A 16,394-nucleotide genomic window follows, 5' to 3' on the forward strand; every position below is an offset into this window, starting at 1 on the left:
GACAAGCCCACTGTGCTTCAGAGCTGAAAGTCTAAATTCCTGAGTTAGGGCAAAGCGGCAGATCCCAGGCGGCTCTGCTCCTCAGCGGTGACAGACACATTGATGATTATCCCCATGAGGCAAGCTTGAGTGAAAAGATGCATCGCTAAACATGTGTATGTCACGGTGCCTGTGCCTGGCCTTCCGACACAGCCCACCCCACCATCTCCTACGCTCACGGCCCGCCACACTCTGCTCTTAATTGTACAAGCTTTAAGCCAGACATAACTACTCACTCCAGCAGAGCTAAAACAGAGCAGAATATTAAAACCAGAGTTTGAGTTATTTGTTTAGATTGGATGCCCAGCTTACCAGAAGGTTAGGCACAGTTTTTACAACTCAACAATGGATGGAGATGTCAGAGTGTGGTGTTATGGAATGAAAAAACTCTGGAGCACCTCTCCTGACTAGCACATCAGGAAGTAGGTGTTGCTTTTATTAATTACCATGGGAATTGCAAGGACGGAAAAGGAAGGGGAATTCTCCAGTTCCCTTTCATCCACTAGCACAATCAGGCTAATGGAAAGTCATAATGGTCTTCCTCCCCCAACCTAGAAGGCGAGACAAGTGACGAGGCCAGCCAGTTTATTACTAAAGGAAATCAATAGCCAAGGGTCAAAGCTTTACAAAAACATATCCTAAGAAGGCTGAAGTTCTCAATCTTAAAAAGTGTTTAGAAATAATAAAGAAAGGATCAATCCACAGTCCATTCCAGGTGTTCTCTCCAAATCACCCAGTGTTACTTTTATTCACCTGGTCTAATAGTTCTCCAAGTGTACAGAAACCTGATTTTACAAGCCACTGGAGCAGAGTCTATCTTTTTGCTAGAAGAATGGATCTCAGATACTGTGTTTTATTTCTTCATTAGTGTGCCGTCACACTGAGTGATTACTAAATGCAGGGCTGAATGAGAATACCAGGGTTAAAGAGAGCATAATGAACAAAGAAGGTGCCTGATTATTATGGCTGTCAGCACAAGGGAATTGGGTTTGTCACCTGGTTTAACCAACTGGTAAGAACTGATTAGAGTCTGAATCCGTCTGAAAGAACCTTTGATGTTTACGCTCCCTTCTGTCTCCACATCTTGTCAGGAAGGCAGACAAACGGGGAGCTTCTTCCGGAGGGGCTTCCTTCCACAGGGGCCCTCAAAACGCTTTCTGTCACTTGCCTCCAGTGCGTGGGCAGAAGGCTACTCCATGTGGGGAGCACGGCAAACAAACGGCCCTCCCAGGCACCCCTTGCACCCCACTCCCTGCAGAACGCAGAGGTGCACCACGCACGCAGGGCTGCATTTTGTGCCTGTGCAGGTACCACCATCGTTGCAATGTTCAAACACTGCTAAGGCGGACCTCAAAGAGGGGATATGAGTGAGCACAGCAGTGAGTGGGGGAGCAAAGCTGCCCCACGGGCCAGCTCAGAAATAACCTCTGTGTCTTCCTTCACCTTGCATCACTGAAAAAAAAAAAAAAAGTACTTAAGCTACAGGAAAATTCAAAGCTATGAAATGGGATCTCTAGAGACAGGCCTGGTTTCCAAGACCAGGTGTCCGGGGGATTGTGGTGTTGGCTTGCTCTGCATGCCAAGTCCTCCTAGACTGCTGCAGAGATGAAGACGGGCCAACACCATGGCCCTTGCCTTCTCTTCTTCCCTCTTCATATTTTCAGGGTAAAAGATCAAGATCAGGGACTTCAACTTTGACTGACCTCCGAAGACAGGAATGGAGAAGGGTGCCAGAAGTAGGCCCAAGACTTGACAAAAATGGCTAAGCTTGTAGGGATACATTTTGCAATAGAAGCAAACACACATATCATTTGCTCACAATTCCCCCATCTGGAAGTGTTTTGCTCTCTCCTCATACTTCACTCACTGCACATGTCTATTCAAATTCAACCAGTTGATTACTAATTTGGTTTGAATTTGGTCAGGATATCACTAGGACCAGGGCTTTATGAGAAACTTTTGCTGGTATAATGTTATTTAGGGTGTACCTTCCAAACAACAGTTTTATTGTAGCAAAAAGACATTTTTCCTATCAAAATGGTCAAGCTTTATATCTCCTAGTGTAAATTATATTATAAAAAACATGTTCCTACCCACTTCAGCAAGGTTTCACAATACAGTTAGACCTCCATCACCAGTCAACATTTGGCAAGGGATATACAGACCTCCCTGCTTTCCTACTGAGCAAAAGCAGCTGCTCCTGGCTATGCCCAGACCTGCTTAACCACCATCCAGCAAAACCCGCAGCTGAAAACGAGGAGATCACTGAAGAAGAGCTGGAATCAAGGGGGCGTGGTGCTGGCTTAGTTATGGACATACTTTCTTTCTGCCTTGTAAGGGAGAAATTACGATTTAAATAAATGTGAGTCATCTCTCCAAAATGAATTTGGAATATATTAAAATGTTACAAAAGAAATATCTCAGCCTTTCCTCACTCACAGACAGACACACACACTCGCTACATAAATATACAGCTGAACTCCAAAAATCTGGAAGCATTTCCAATAGCTTTCAGGGAAAGCCACACATGGATATCCGTGGTAAAATACAGCCCTTTCACTTACTGCTTCAAACTGCTCTGCCCCTACAGGAGTGAAAACCAAAGAACTGGACGATCAAAATTTAACACCAGGGCATGCCTGGAATCCCAGGTCTTCGTCCGTGTGAGCCGTTAACCAACACATAGGACAAGGAGTTGTTCCAGCAACCCCGTGGGTGTGCTCAGTGCACTACGCCTCTGGTTCTTCCTGGTGAAGGCATTTTGGTGGAACTAAAGCAAATTCCATTTGCTGTACATGAGGTATTTATCTACAAAGAATAAAATAAACCATACTGTGGGTGTTTGTTTCATTTAGGTTTAAGATTTCTTACTACCACCCCTTTCAGAGGAACACTTTTATGTTCCTAAGGGTCACAAGCTATATTTTGAGCAAATCCGAGATATAATGAGATTATAAATACTTCCTATTTATCCTAGGTCATAAAATTATGAGAAAAGCTTTCACCATTTCTCCATATATCAATATTTAAAGAGATGTGATCTACTGGACAGGTTCTCAGACTGGAAGTTAGACCTGTATTTTATTTCCAACTCTGTTACTGACGTATGCAAGTCACTCCTCTTTTGCGGCTTTGTCTCCTCCCAGTCTCCTGATTTATTTAGACCGTGAGCTCTCAAGGGTCAGTGCAACCATGTCACTGTTAGGAATTCAGGGCTGAGAACTAACGCTTTCTTTCCCAGAAGCGTGAGCCAAAATGCAAACGGCATCTGCAATGGGCTGTAAGAGCTATTGAACGCTGCTCTAAGAAGCAGGACACTTCTTAGAGGCACTGATCTCTGGGCAATATTTCCTACACGAACAGAAAGACAGGAGAAAAAAGAGATGATAAAAGGGGAAGAGACTGTACAAAGACCAACTTACGAGTGCAAGGCATGGAGGCTGCATCATTTTCAGCTCGGAAAAAGCCCCGATCGCAGGTGCAGGAGGTAGAGCCTTCCCAGATGGAGTAGCTGTGAGGCGGGCATTTGGCACAAGCAACATCTGTCGAGAGAGCCTTGTAGTATCCAATTTTGCAAGCTAGATGGAGGAACAGGAAGGGAGAGTGTTACTTGCCCAGGCTGTGATCATAAATTGCTAGCTTACTTATTCAAAATCAAGGCAGGAGACATTTCAAAGAGATCTAATGATGTCCTCTTAGCCCCAGGTGAAGAATTAACAATCATCACACTCTTAATGAGTAATCCTATGTCAGGGGATACTGATTTCTAATTCCAACAAGAGCCATTTTAAAAGCTGGCTTGTAGATGGTAAAAAAAAAATTAAAAAATTATACTCTTCTTTTGACACTGCCAGAAAATCAGCTGCCTCTTTGTGCTTGCTGTGGAGTTGCACGTTGCTTAACCCATGTCCACCTGCATTCACACATACACATATACACACACACACACACAGAGCACGACAAAAGGGGTGCAATTGGTTGATTCTATGACCACTTAAGGAATGGCAGCTGACAGTCAGACACTGCCAATTTTTAAGAGGGAGTGGGACAGGAACCCGCTGGGATTGGCAGCGAGGCCCTCAGCCTAACATGCCCGGAAATGGCACGTCTCCCTCCTAGCAAGGCAGAATTCATTTGGCTCTTTCTCCCCAAGGGAGGAAATCAGCAACGCTCGCCCCTCCTCGGAGCCAGGGCATAGCAGCAACCGCACCACTGCCACCAGGTCCCACGTGCAGTTGGCAAGCTTTCGGTGACATCATCTTCATAAATGCAATGCTTACATGAATGGCTACTTTTACATCGCTTGGAAAAAACTCATTAGCATCATTAATAACACATTTTAATAGTGGCTAACAGGTATGTCATCCTAGAAATTTCTCCCTTGGCTAGAGATAAAAGCCCACCATCACCACTGGCTTTCAGCGCTACGGAGAACAGAGAAAACACCCAGGCATGCAAACGTGTAAAAAGGAAAGGTTGTTCCCAGTATTTACTGCGTGACTCACTCTCACATCTCGTCACTTATCACCTACGCTACCTTTAGGGTTCCCCTGCTATGCACAGGCTCCAGTACGCGGGACGCAGGCCCCTGCACAGCCAGGGCTCGCTCTTTCTGTTTTACCCTTCCTTTAATCCCGCCTCGTTCTTTCCCTTCTTCATAAGAGAAGGTCTCTTATGAAGCCCTCCAATGGGAAACGGAGAGGGATTTTAGTAACACATTTATAAAACAGCAAGTTACTTCACTCTTATTACCCAAAGCCATTTATGGAATTTCCTTAACGAGTCCTAACTTTACGACGTGCCGTGCGCCATCTGTAAGAGCACTGGGAGATCAGTCCGCTTTCGCTCGCTGTGGCTGTCACTGAACCAGAGGATCTTATAAAAACATATTGCTCAAGTGACTAAGATTTATACTTCCAGAGTTTACATGCATCACATTATTAGATAAGGTTCAACTTGCAAGGTGCTTTCTGGCCATGCTTCAAACGGCCTTGGGGTTTCAATTAAAATCAGAAACCGCAGCTTTGGCAGGAAGAATCACGGGGGTCAAACGCAGGCTCCCCACATCAGAGACAATTAGTCCCTGAACACAAATACAAACCCACTGGGTACAGCCTATCAGCCAGGCAGTCGCAGTCCACAAAGGCAACTGGTGTAAAATAGCTCGTTCTGCTTGCCATGTGAATTGCCCAGAAAAAAAAAAAAAAACAACCCACCATGGAAAATTACCTTTCATTTTTTGATATGATTTGCAATATCTGGCAAGCAAGTTGTACTATCGCTACGTGTCCTCTTGTGCCTGGTTTAACAACAGCAGCGGTCAAGTGGCAGATGCTGATCTGCGATATTATTCCCGGTTTTCACTGTCACAGCTCAGATCAGAAATACACCTAAACCTCTATATGACCAGGACAGACACCGACAGGCAAAATCTTGCTGCCATATATAAAGACAAGGCACAGAACAACAGAATACAAGAGGAGATCAAGCTGACTCATCTTATTCACAAAATCCTTTCTATTATTCAAGGTTTTTAAAATAAAACATACAAACTCTAACATTACTGTTAATACGAACACCATCGTTCACAGACATTATTAAATGAAGACCTGTCTTTAGCATCTTCCTAGTATTAAAATATTTGGATAATAAACAATCTCGTACAAGGCTGAAGATCCTGCTCAGGATATAACATGCTGTTGGAAAGGTAGGAGAACGTCACAGGTAAAGATTTTTGCGACCGTTCCTCCTCCTCACTGTCTTTTCAGACTCAGTGGCATAAAAGGGAATAGATGGATTCAGTGGTTACTGCAAGGTCAACAGTCTTTAATTCAAAGATATTTTCCCCCCTTGTTTCATGTACTGTATTTTGTTTTCTACTATATTAAGCCAAGACCATTAATATTTCAAGACCTGAAGAAAGCTCTCCAAGCGCAGTGGCTGCTCTTAAAGCACACACAGCCATTTTGCTTCAAAAATCACCTACTCCTGAACACCTAGTTTTCTTCATTTTAGCGCGCTCAGAGATTCACCGCATTTCAGCACATGGCAGAAAAGGACATGAGAGAACATCTTGCATTACCCAGTAGTTCTTTGCCCCCAAGAGCTCCATGATACTGTCACTTAAAAACTCGAATCTAATCCTGTAAAAGCTGTTCTTAGCATGAAGTACTGCTGACACACCTATTACAACCAGCGCCTGTTAAGGCTATGGATGGGATTTTTTTGAAGGTTAATGACTTAGTAGGCAAACAAGAAGCCTGTACAGAACCTGTTCCCTGAAAGTCTTTCTTGCTTGCTCATGACAAATCTTCCTGTAGCTGCTTTTCTAGGAAGGATTTGCTGGGTGAGACCTGGCATGAATGGGGTTCTTACACAGCTTTCGAAAGATACCATTGTAAAAAGATTAGTTCACATGTGCAATGCAATCTTCGAATTCAATTCCTTAGCTTTGCCTTAATTAGTTCTTTCTGTTAGGAATTTTTTTTCAAAAGGGAGAAAAATCTTTTCTTGCATTCATATGACCCACAAACATAACAAGGTTACAATCATCTGCACTAGATCCAAGGAAAATTCTCAAACAAAAATATTTTCAGCCTGAAAAAGCTCATATTTTTTCCTCAGAACAGATCACATTGATTTTAAATGGACATCAGTTTGATATAATTATATTGATATCTTTGAGTTCTAATGTTAAAAACTGTTTGATTTCTATTTCTTTTAAAGTGAGACAGGATTTGTCAAACTCTGCTTGTCATTATTATATGCCTTTTTTTTTAAATTTACCAGAGTGATAAATGTTAAAACCACAAAAACTGCTCTGAAGAATTACGATACTTCAGTCAAATCTGGATGTAAATTTTCTCAAGCTGCTTTTCAAACTCTATTTTCTTATTAAAACCTGATTTTCAGACTCATGGCTTTCTCAAAAAAAAAAAAAAGAAAAAAAAAAGAATGCATGTGTAGGCTGGAAAGTCTGCTTGCTTGGTCTCTCCAAATGCTGAATTTTCTATTAGAAAATTTCAGCCAGCAATTTCAGAATTTAAAAACTCATATCATAGCGGATGGGGTTCTAGTTACATTCTTTTTAATCACAGCTCCAACAAAATAGATATATTAAATTGTTTTTAACTAGCTTAAATAAGCTACTTTTTTTTCTGATTTGGGGGGTGGGGGCGGATCTTTAAAAAAATTACTCTTGCAAATTTAAAGTTGTTAAAAAATAATCCCCTAGTGCTTGCTCTTAAATGAATCTTTCCATCATAGTTTGGAAAAGGCTTGACATGCTTAATAATTCTTTAAAAAAAAAAAAAAAAAAAAAAAAGAGCATAATGTCTTGCAAAGGCTTGGATAAAGAAACCATCCCAATCTCTCTGTTGACAAGTTCCTAAATCATTACAAATGCAGTGCATATCTTAAAAAAATGTCAGCAAGCTCCGCGTAGAGGCTTTGGTAGTGCCACGGAGGCAGCACTTTGCTCTTCACCCACCAGACGGCTAAGCAGGACTCTGAACAGGGGAGGGAAGAGACCCCGGAGCCCGGCGGGGCTGGTGGAGCTCTGAGCAGAGGATGGGATGGGGAAGGTCCAAGCGAGCCAGCCCTGAGCTGCCAGGGACCATGGCCAGAAGAAAGAGTTTCTACCCGCTGCCTCAGCCTCGGCTGAAGAGAAGAACTCGCAACTGAGAAAAATACTGATTTCTTTATTAGGAGCTAATAAAGAGAACAGGGTGAATAAACAAGCACAGAAACATGGGTTTGCTGAAGTAAATCTAGTTAAGTCAATGAACCTACATTAGAAGAAAATTTGACAAAGATGTTCTAAAGTGCTTATTTGCAGCAGCAAAGACCAGAGGGATGATGGCAGTCCTGTACAGGAGGCGGTACGGAAGAGGCACAGGAACGCGGGATTGCAGAGCCATCACCCTACAGATCGCTATGCTAAAGGCTGCGAGCTCCCAGAGAGGGCTGCAAGGAAAGGGCCCTCAACCAGGACAGGAACAGCCACTGGGCACACACCACGCTTCCGCTGCACCTCTCCTTCCCAAAAGGGACCAGCGCAGCACTGAGATCATTTATTATCACAGGCAAGCAAATAATATAGCTAAAAATACGCGGAGTTAGGTAAAATTTCAGAAGCTATGCATTTAATAGTTTCCTTTTTTTTTTAAGCAGAAAAATGTATCAGATGCCTATTCTTAAAAATGTCAAAATTCCTTGAGATGCAATTTTGAATCGAATCACCCTCCACACACAACAGAAGATGGGAAACTGTTTAAGTCAATGATTGTAGCCAACTTTAATAAAAAACCCTAAAATAGTATTCTTGGTGAAATGAAGGACAAAGCAAATAATTTAAGAAATACTTCAGTGTCAGGCTTATAAATCTCAGTGGAAAAAGAAATTTGCGTTTAAAGACTTGAAAAAATACTTTGATAGTGTATTTCATGTCTTTCATCACTGGTTACTTTTTCAACAGCTCTTCCCTGTCTGGAAATATTTTAAGCTCATGTTTTAACCACACCCTCAGGAACAAAAAGTTACTTTTATTTTTCCCCTCTAATGTTGTTCTTATCCTTTAAGAGGATGGATTTTCTCTCTCAGATTGTAACAAAACCACATCTGCCACATAAGTAGGCAGCATCTTCTCAGCTCTCTTTTACTGTTATTACCATTTCTGAACAGATTTTTGTGTGTTAATTATAGAACTCAATTGTTTGGATAGTCTCTTTTGATGAGCTTTCTGCCCCGCACCATGAACCCCTCCGTTATTGTACAGCTGTTTTACTTCCAAATGCTCATCAGGGTTTTCTAATTGTCAAGCTGTCCCAGCGACTAGTTCTTTTGACCTAAAAGTCAAAGAAAGGGAGTCACCCTTGTCTCCCCGACATGAATACCGCAGGAGTCCCAGTGGCCCCCCTAATGCCTACGAGACAATGCCTTTCCAGATCATTGCCACTACAAGCATAATTGGGTTTGGGGTGAAATGAGAAGATTTTAAATAGGATGAATTAATGAGTTTCTTGTAAAATTAAGTCATTCTCCTGGTCCAATCTAATTACTCACTGTAATGCCCCTGAGGGTGATAAATAAAGATCCTTAGAAGCCGGGCGGGGGGGAGCTTTCTCTTGAGCCTTTCTTAAAAGTCAAGTTGCAGAATTTGATGCAATGTACCAAATGCTGTTTCCAAATAACGTCGGATTCCTTTGATGTTCACATTGTAAGATCTGTGCCTCCTGTTAATAATGACTGTACGATTGCTACAAATTACAAGGAGTTCCCCATCTTTAACTCATATCTCTCATGAGAAAATCAGTATTTCTACACACTAAGCATATATTTCTGTTGCATGAATGACATGAGGAAACACAAACACGTTCCCGCTAGGGAAAGAGCCTAGACTGTTTGACTTCAGAGCACTCTTACTCCTTGATTGGGTACAAACCTGGGAAGTTCAAAACAGAAATAAAGAGATGACCTTGGAGCACAAATGTACTGTGACGTGAAATCCAAACTCTGTTTAAGCCACTGCAGGTACACCTGTAGGTACACACGTAGACCTACTGTGCAAAGCTGCAATATAAACTGAGTGTAGGAACTTTTCACAGTTAATCTGAACAACCTTAAAAAAAAAAAAAAATCTTTGGTTATTTTTTCCCCCACATAGCAACCTTGGCTACAAGTCTGCAGCTCGTGCTGTGGTTTGTGTTTTTTGTTTTTTTTTTTTTTTTTTTTTTTAAAATGCACGGCGCTGTCCCTTTCCAGCCCACACTGAGCATGACTCTTGCAATGCCAAAGTCCACATCCTACAAGGGAGACCTTATCTGGGCTGGGTTTTTCCTAATGCAATAATTCTAAAGTGTTAGAAGACAGACACCGGGCACGTGGTCTCCAGCTGCACAGCATTGCAAAGGTGACTGTCTCAGCCACCTGCACCCACCCGAGCACCTACAGCAGCAACTGCAGGAGGACTCAGACACCAAACGATGGTGGCTCCGCTGTGGGTGACTGTTGCAGCCCTTTTGGCCATTAGGAAAAGCTCGGCTGCAGAGAGCAGGACGAGGAAGAGGAGGGCAGCATCCCAAGGTACTGGCTGTAGATGGTCACAGCGGTACTCAGAAACTTTCAACAATCCAGTGGTGCACTGCCTGGTGTGCATCCATGGTGAGGTGATGATCACCTCTTTGACAGGTGGCCAGATATTTTATTTTTTTTTCCCCTCCTAGGAGACAAGAAATTCAACTGCCTACTTCGGTTTTGGGAGTTAAAAGAAGTGAGGAACAAGGAGCTAGAGAGATCTTTGGTGTGGAAATGAATCATGATCACCATCCAAGGACTCTTCTTGAATCCTCAGGAGGGAGAGGGAAGAGGCGCTCACTGCTAACATCAAAGCATCAATTGACACAGCCTGTCAAAGACGTCAGGGAGCGGCCGTGCACTGACATCAGCCAAATCCCTCTGCAACCTCAGACACATCCTATCAGGTCCCATGGACTCATATTTGTCCGCTTCACTTACATGCCCCTTAACTCAGTCCTCTCCTGTTCCACAGACTCTGCTGGACTGAGACGGCCAGGTGGCCAACCTTCCCAGTGAAAACCAAGGCAAAAAAGCATTCAGTACCTTGGCCTTTTCCATGTCCTTGGTCACTAGGTCTCCTCCCCTGCTGAGCGGTCAGACCGTATTTTCGTCAGCCTTCCTTTTGGTGCCTGCAGAAGCAGGTGTCCTTGGTGTCCTCCAGCCAAGCTTTGGCTTTCCTAACTCTTCCCCTGCATCCTCAGGCAATGGCTAGATTATACGATCCTGGGCACTTCTCTTGTGTGTCTGAGCTGTGCCAGGGGCTCCCTGCCCATCCACCCTGGCCTTCTGCTACACCTGCTTTGTCTTCTGCAGCTGCAATGGGCTGTTCGTGTACTTTCAGCAGTTTGTCCCTTACAACCCACCAGGTCATGTGGGCTTCTTCACTGCCCTCCTGACAAGCAAATTCCTAAACATGCCCAAATCTGCTCTGCTGAAGTCCAGGGCTTTAGGTTTTTTTATATACATGAAGTTCAGTGAAATAAAACAGCAGAAATGAAAAAGTTGCTACCTCAGCAAAGGGCACCAGCACAACAGGACAGGACATCTGATACAGCAATCTGTTCAAGAGAGAGCTACAAGCACAAACAAAACAGCCAGGTGCACGACACAAGAACTAGAATGGTGTATTAATGCCAGCCAAGGAGGTCTTGTTCATCACCCGGGTATCATTTTCTTGCTACAGCCTTCAGAGTCAATCGCCAGGCATTTTTACGGTGCAGCCCTGCACTTGGACACCACATACTGCAGGCACAGACCTGCGGCACCGCTGGCATCGCTACACTTCCAAATCCTCTCTGTAGGGACAGAGTTTGTATATGTGGAGTGCCACTCCTCAGCAGTATCAGTTCTCCTGGATTTCACACAGACAAATGCTATGCTTGTCTTCTAAAGAAACTTGTCAAACTAACTTGTATCTCATACCAAAGAAACATAATTATGCTGATAATCCGATCACTTTAAAAGCTGAAACCTACTTTATCAGTCACCCTTTTCTAAGGAAACTAGACAGTCAAAAGCATAAAAAAAATTAAATACATACAGAATTCGTATGTTAAATAAGTTCAATAGGCATATACATGGAAAAGCCCAAAAATGAAAAATTAGCTTTTATTCTTAAAAACTATTACAAATTATTCTGAGCTTTGCTACACAGCTGATAGACCACAACTACTAAAAAAAAAAAAAACCTCTCAGAAATATACAAACTTGAAAGTCTCATATTTCTATGAATTACTAATAATAGCTTATATATGCAACGCCCATCTTTGCTGTAGTTGTGGTACTGGGGGGGAAACAGTTGGGGGTAAGTTTGACATTTTCCACATCATGATTGCTACTGATCTTTGGTAGTGCCCTGATCTTGCATTAGCACTGGCAGCACCGCCTGCATACGCTGCTTCCAGCCCCGTGCTAAGAGGGTCGGCTGAAAAGCCTCATCAAGACATCATGAAAGGAAAAGCAGCCCCCGGATAGAATATTTGCTGCACCGGGTTTTTGTCTGAAATTAAAACAAAAGTTAGAAAGCTAAAAATTCAGGGTCTGGGTGAAACAATTCCTTACTGAAAAAAAAAAAAAAAAAAAAAACAACAACCTACACCAAAAACCCTTTCTCAGTGGGAAGTCAGCACTTTCCACAAGGAATGAAAATCCCAACCTGCTCTGCTCTCTACAGGAAGATATTTGCTAGGACCGGCAATCGCAGTGAAGCAGCCGGCGTTCCACCAGCGGGAAACGGAAAGGACTGTTTGTCCTTGCAATGTCTCCAGGAGGTGTCCCTTCCTTTCCAGGCAGCTGTAAGATCCAATTCAGCAGAGTATTAAAGCACGAATAACTTCACATTTAAGTGCTTTAATGAACAGGGATACACCGCTGAAGTGGTGACTCCGCACCTCAGCAGTTTGCATTTTTATTTTAGTTTTTTTAAATATTTAAACAATAAACAGATGCCCTAGTATGATAAAGACCCCTCTTCTCAGAAACAGCAATTGAGCGGCTGTATCCTTTCTTGCTGCAGAGACTACTGACATCGCTAGCACACGTGTGCAAGTGCTAAGAGGATATATAAAATATTACCAAGTCAAGTGTTCGGATGTTCTCCATTTCAGAGTGCTCAAGCTGTCACTGTGCTCCATCGCAGACTTCAGCTAACTTTGAAAGTTTAATCATCTTTATACAAGCGGTGAGATTTAAGAGATGAGTCAGCTAATCAGTTTCAAATAATTACTCAATTAGAAAAACAAGTTGATGGTTTCCCGTGAACAGAAGCAGCACGAGGAGAATCACAAAACTACCTGATTTTTAAGCAAACCTAAGATGTTAAGGGGTTTAAGTAAAAAAAAAAAAAAAAACAAAAAACCAAAAACAACCAACAAACATTGGAAATTGTGATTTTTATTCTTTAAGTGACTGAATTTTACAGAAAAATAAATAAATCACTACTTAAGTTTTACAATATACTCCAGTGAAAGCTGATTAATTGGCCTGAATCTCCACATTAACAAGCCCTAATCCTCTTGTCAGGAGACCTGCTTACAAGCTTCTCTCCCCAGTCGTGTAAAAGCACTGATGGGAACAGAGATCTGTATCTCAAAGCACTGTCCAGCCAACCTGGGATTATCTCTCATCTCCTAAATCTTAACAGCTCTGTAGAAAGGCAATTAAACTTCCAAAGTTAGATGAAGTCTGCGATAGAGCACAGTAGCAGCTTGAGCAGTTTGACATGGAATGGCCTAATGCATAGCCCCGACATTATTGCTTAAATTGTCCATTTGCTCCTGGCACAAGCATCAGCTGGCACCAGCTGAGGGTCTTGGACTTAGAAAAAGTGTTACTCATAAGGTATTAAAGAGCATCTAACATGTGATTTTCAGTTATTTTAAAAGCACTTGTATTTTATACACGGTAATGCAACATTGCAAGTTGGCCAAAATAATTAATATCTGTTAATGAATTGTCTGTTGCTAAGAATTTGTGGATTGATCCTGCACATAAATCCTTTAATGCTGCCTCCTTTATGCAAGTGGAATTTCACTCTGCAGCAGAACTCGGCATAGCTGTAATGTTTTCTGCTACTGTTTGAACTTGTATCGTGACTGTGATGGAGCCACCTCATGTCAGCAAACTAAAAACTACATGTTTTTCTCTGGGCTTTTTAATTCTTGGGTTAACCGTGAACAGCCCAGAACAGAGTTGAAGCTCATATCTCTGGAGCTATAGCAAGATGCCTTAATATGGTTTAATCATCACATCCTCTCTAAATGGCTATATGACACTGCTTAAAAAAAAAAAAAAAAAAAAAAAGCTAAGCTATTTTGGTCTCCCTGGAGAATTGCTTGACACAAAGGTTTTGGAAGATGCCTAAATATAGACAGTTCTGGTGAGATCCGGGTCTATGCAAGATAACAACTCTGCACTATTTTTGACCATTTAACAAAGATGCTGGGAACACAATGGCTTCAAACAAACACTGCTTCGGCTCTGCCCAGCACTACAGAAAATAGACGGAGGTGCTTCTGAGAGACTCCCATCAACATCACTGTAAAAAACTACCAATCCTCTACTAAGTAGTACATCAATCAAAATGGTGGCGTGCAAATCATGATCCATTAAGTACTTCACACTTGATTACCCATGACATTTTAGAGAGGGTCATACATTGATGAGTTGCTTCTTTCTTCTTTGCCCTTTGCTATTTGGAGTGCATGACCACTTTTAGTTCATTACCAATGCAAAGTTTAGCACGAAGCTTAATTTCAGCATGAGGAAAACAGCAGCTCAATTGTTTGTCCTTTTCTCCTTAAATTTGCTCAAGATGTATGTTTCTTTACTCTACACAAATCACACCTCCTGAGGTAAAGTGTCAGACATGGGGCACGGACAGGTGCACCTTTCTTTAAACATGGCATTCACAACGAAAAACATTCTGAAAGCGGAAGACTCAAGCTACCCAGGACTTCTTCAGATACCTTTTTTCCCTGATTCTATCCCAGATGTGAAAATCAGGCTGAAGATTCGCTCCTTATTGGGCTAACTTACAAATCCCCAAACACGCAGGGAGACATCTGGAAGCCATCTTTCTACGTTTGTTCTCACTTACGGCCTGATGCCTCACAACGAGGTGTGATCTCCTGGCTACAGGCGAGACCAAGACAGTCACCCAGGTCTAAGTCCTGGCTCTGTCACAGAGGCTGAGGACAGCTTGCCTGACCTTTCTCTGGCATTCATAGACACGGTGTGTATCACAGTATTAAGAGGAAAAATCATTCATTTCCTTCCCAGCTGGTCTGGCCTCACCCTCTGCTCAGTAACTTCCCGGTCATCTCCCTGCGGCTCACAGGAGTTTCCCAGGCGTGGATAACCCTTTCTCAGAGGAGTTAATGGCAAGAAGGAAGCAGGGAGCAGCGGAAGAGAAAGCAGGGCTGTTCCTTTGGGCCCCCTAATTTGAAGGGTGTAACTACACAGACACCCAGAACATAAACTTCCAATATCCCTGCCTCAGTTTATCCACTTACAAAGTGGCAATAAAATTCACAATAGATAAATCTAAAAGCTGTTGTGAGGTTTAATTAAGCAATAAGCGCATATAGAGCACTTGGAGATCTCCAGATAACAAGGCGCCCGTACAAGAGAGGGGGTGATTACTTACTTCTAAAGAAACAAAATCTCATGGCAACAACCTGGCATACTCAGGAGGGAATATCCAGGGCTGTCTCAACTCCCCTTTTATAGCCTCGGTAGAGGAAGCTTGCAGAGATTGTTTACCTGCTCCTTTGCATCACAGGCATTGGCAGGATGCTCGAGAGGATGCAGAGAAATGCCTGCATGGGCTGAGCACTCCGAGCTGTGAAATACAGTCCCTATTTAAAAATCAAAGAGCTGGGAATCTGCTCCTGTCAACAAGCCTTTCAATACAGAAGAATAATTTAGCAAGAATAGATGAAATCTCCCACCTCAGGGTGATCTGGGTGGCTGTGAGGAGAAACGCGTTTTGGCAGTTCCCACATTCTTTTGTCAAACTTCTGTTGTCTGGGAAAGAGTGGAGTGCCAGAAGCCCTTGCAGGTGAATACCTTGGCTGTTTCAAGCTCACTTGATTCAGAGCAATAGCATGTTTATCGAGATGTTTGGAAGGTTATTAATGAGATCAGCAAATCCTTTCCATGTATAAATTATAAATCACCTTCAGCAATGCCAATGTAAATTACCAAGTCAAGTGAGAACATGCTTATTTATCTGTGACAGTCTTTTATCACCAACAAATAAAAGCAAGAGAGGGAATTATCTGGGGAGAAGCGTATTGCTCATAGCACTGAAGCACAATCTGTTAGGTCATGAACGGAAACACCGGTGCAGCAGAACCCCTGTTGAGTTGTGTATCACGACATCCTGATGGAGATGCCAGCAGTGGAACCGCACCAATCTAGAAGGAGTAAGTAGGAAAGCAGCACACTTGCTGTCCAGGCTGCGCTGTTGACCCTGCTCAGGTGCACTCAGAATGGGTTTCCACCACGCTGGTGCATCAGCACTTGCTCTGCAGAGAGCAGAGGCTCCCCTATGCCTGCATCCAGTGCCTCTTCTCATCATCACACCTCCCTGCAGAGCAAAGGAAAGGCACTGGATGTACAGAGGCTGTGTTTGGGGGACCTGTTTTAGCAGCCCCAGCAAGCAAGAGGTTCAGAAGAATAGCCACAGAGATATCAGTTTTATGAGCAGCCGCTGTGAGATTTGGATAAGAAGAATTACAATTTGAGCCGGACTTAGTTTTTAAATCCTCTCCTCT

The 16,394-nt window shown here is 42.8% G+C and overlaps 1 protein-coding gene across 3 annotated transcripts in view; it reads right to left on the minus strand.

The window, feature by feature from the left end:
- Window positions 1-16,394, minus strand: part of EPHA4 (EPH receptor A4) — a 107,382-nt gene that overhangs the window by 61,021 nt on the left and 29,967 nt on the right. For all 3 annotated transcript variants that reach the window (XM_054206524.1, XM_054206523.1, XM_054206525.1), the window contains exon 4: window positions 3,462-3,617. In XM_054206524.1, the coding sequence (XP_054062499.1) occupies window positions 3,462-3,617 (156 nt within the window). The remainder of the gene's footprint in view (window positions 1-3,461; window positions 3,618-16,394) is intronic.

The sequence above is a fragment of the Rissa tridactyla genome, chromosome 6 (assembly GCF_028500815.1).
Source record: "Rissa tridactyla isolate bRisTri1 chromosome 6, bRisTri1.patW.cur.20221130, whole genome shotgun sequence".
NCBI lineage: Eukaryota > Metazoa > Chordata > Aves > Charadriiformes > Laridae > Rissa > Rissa tridactyla.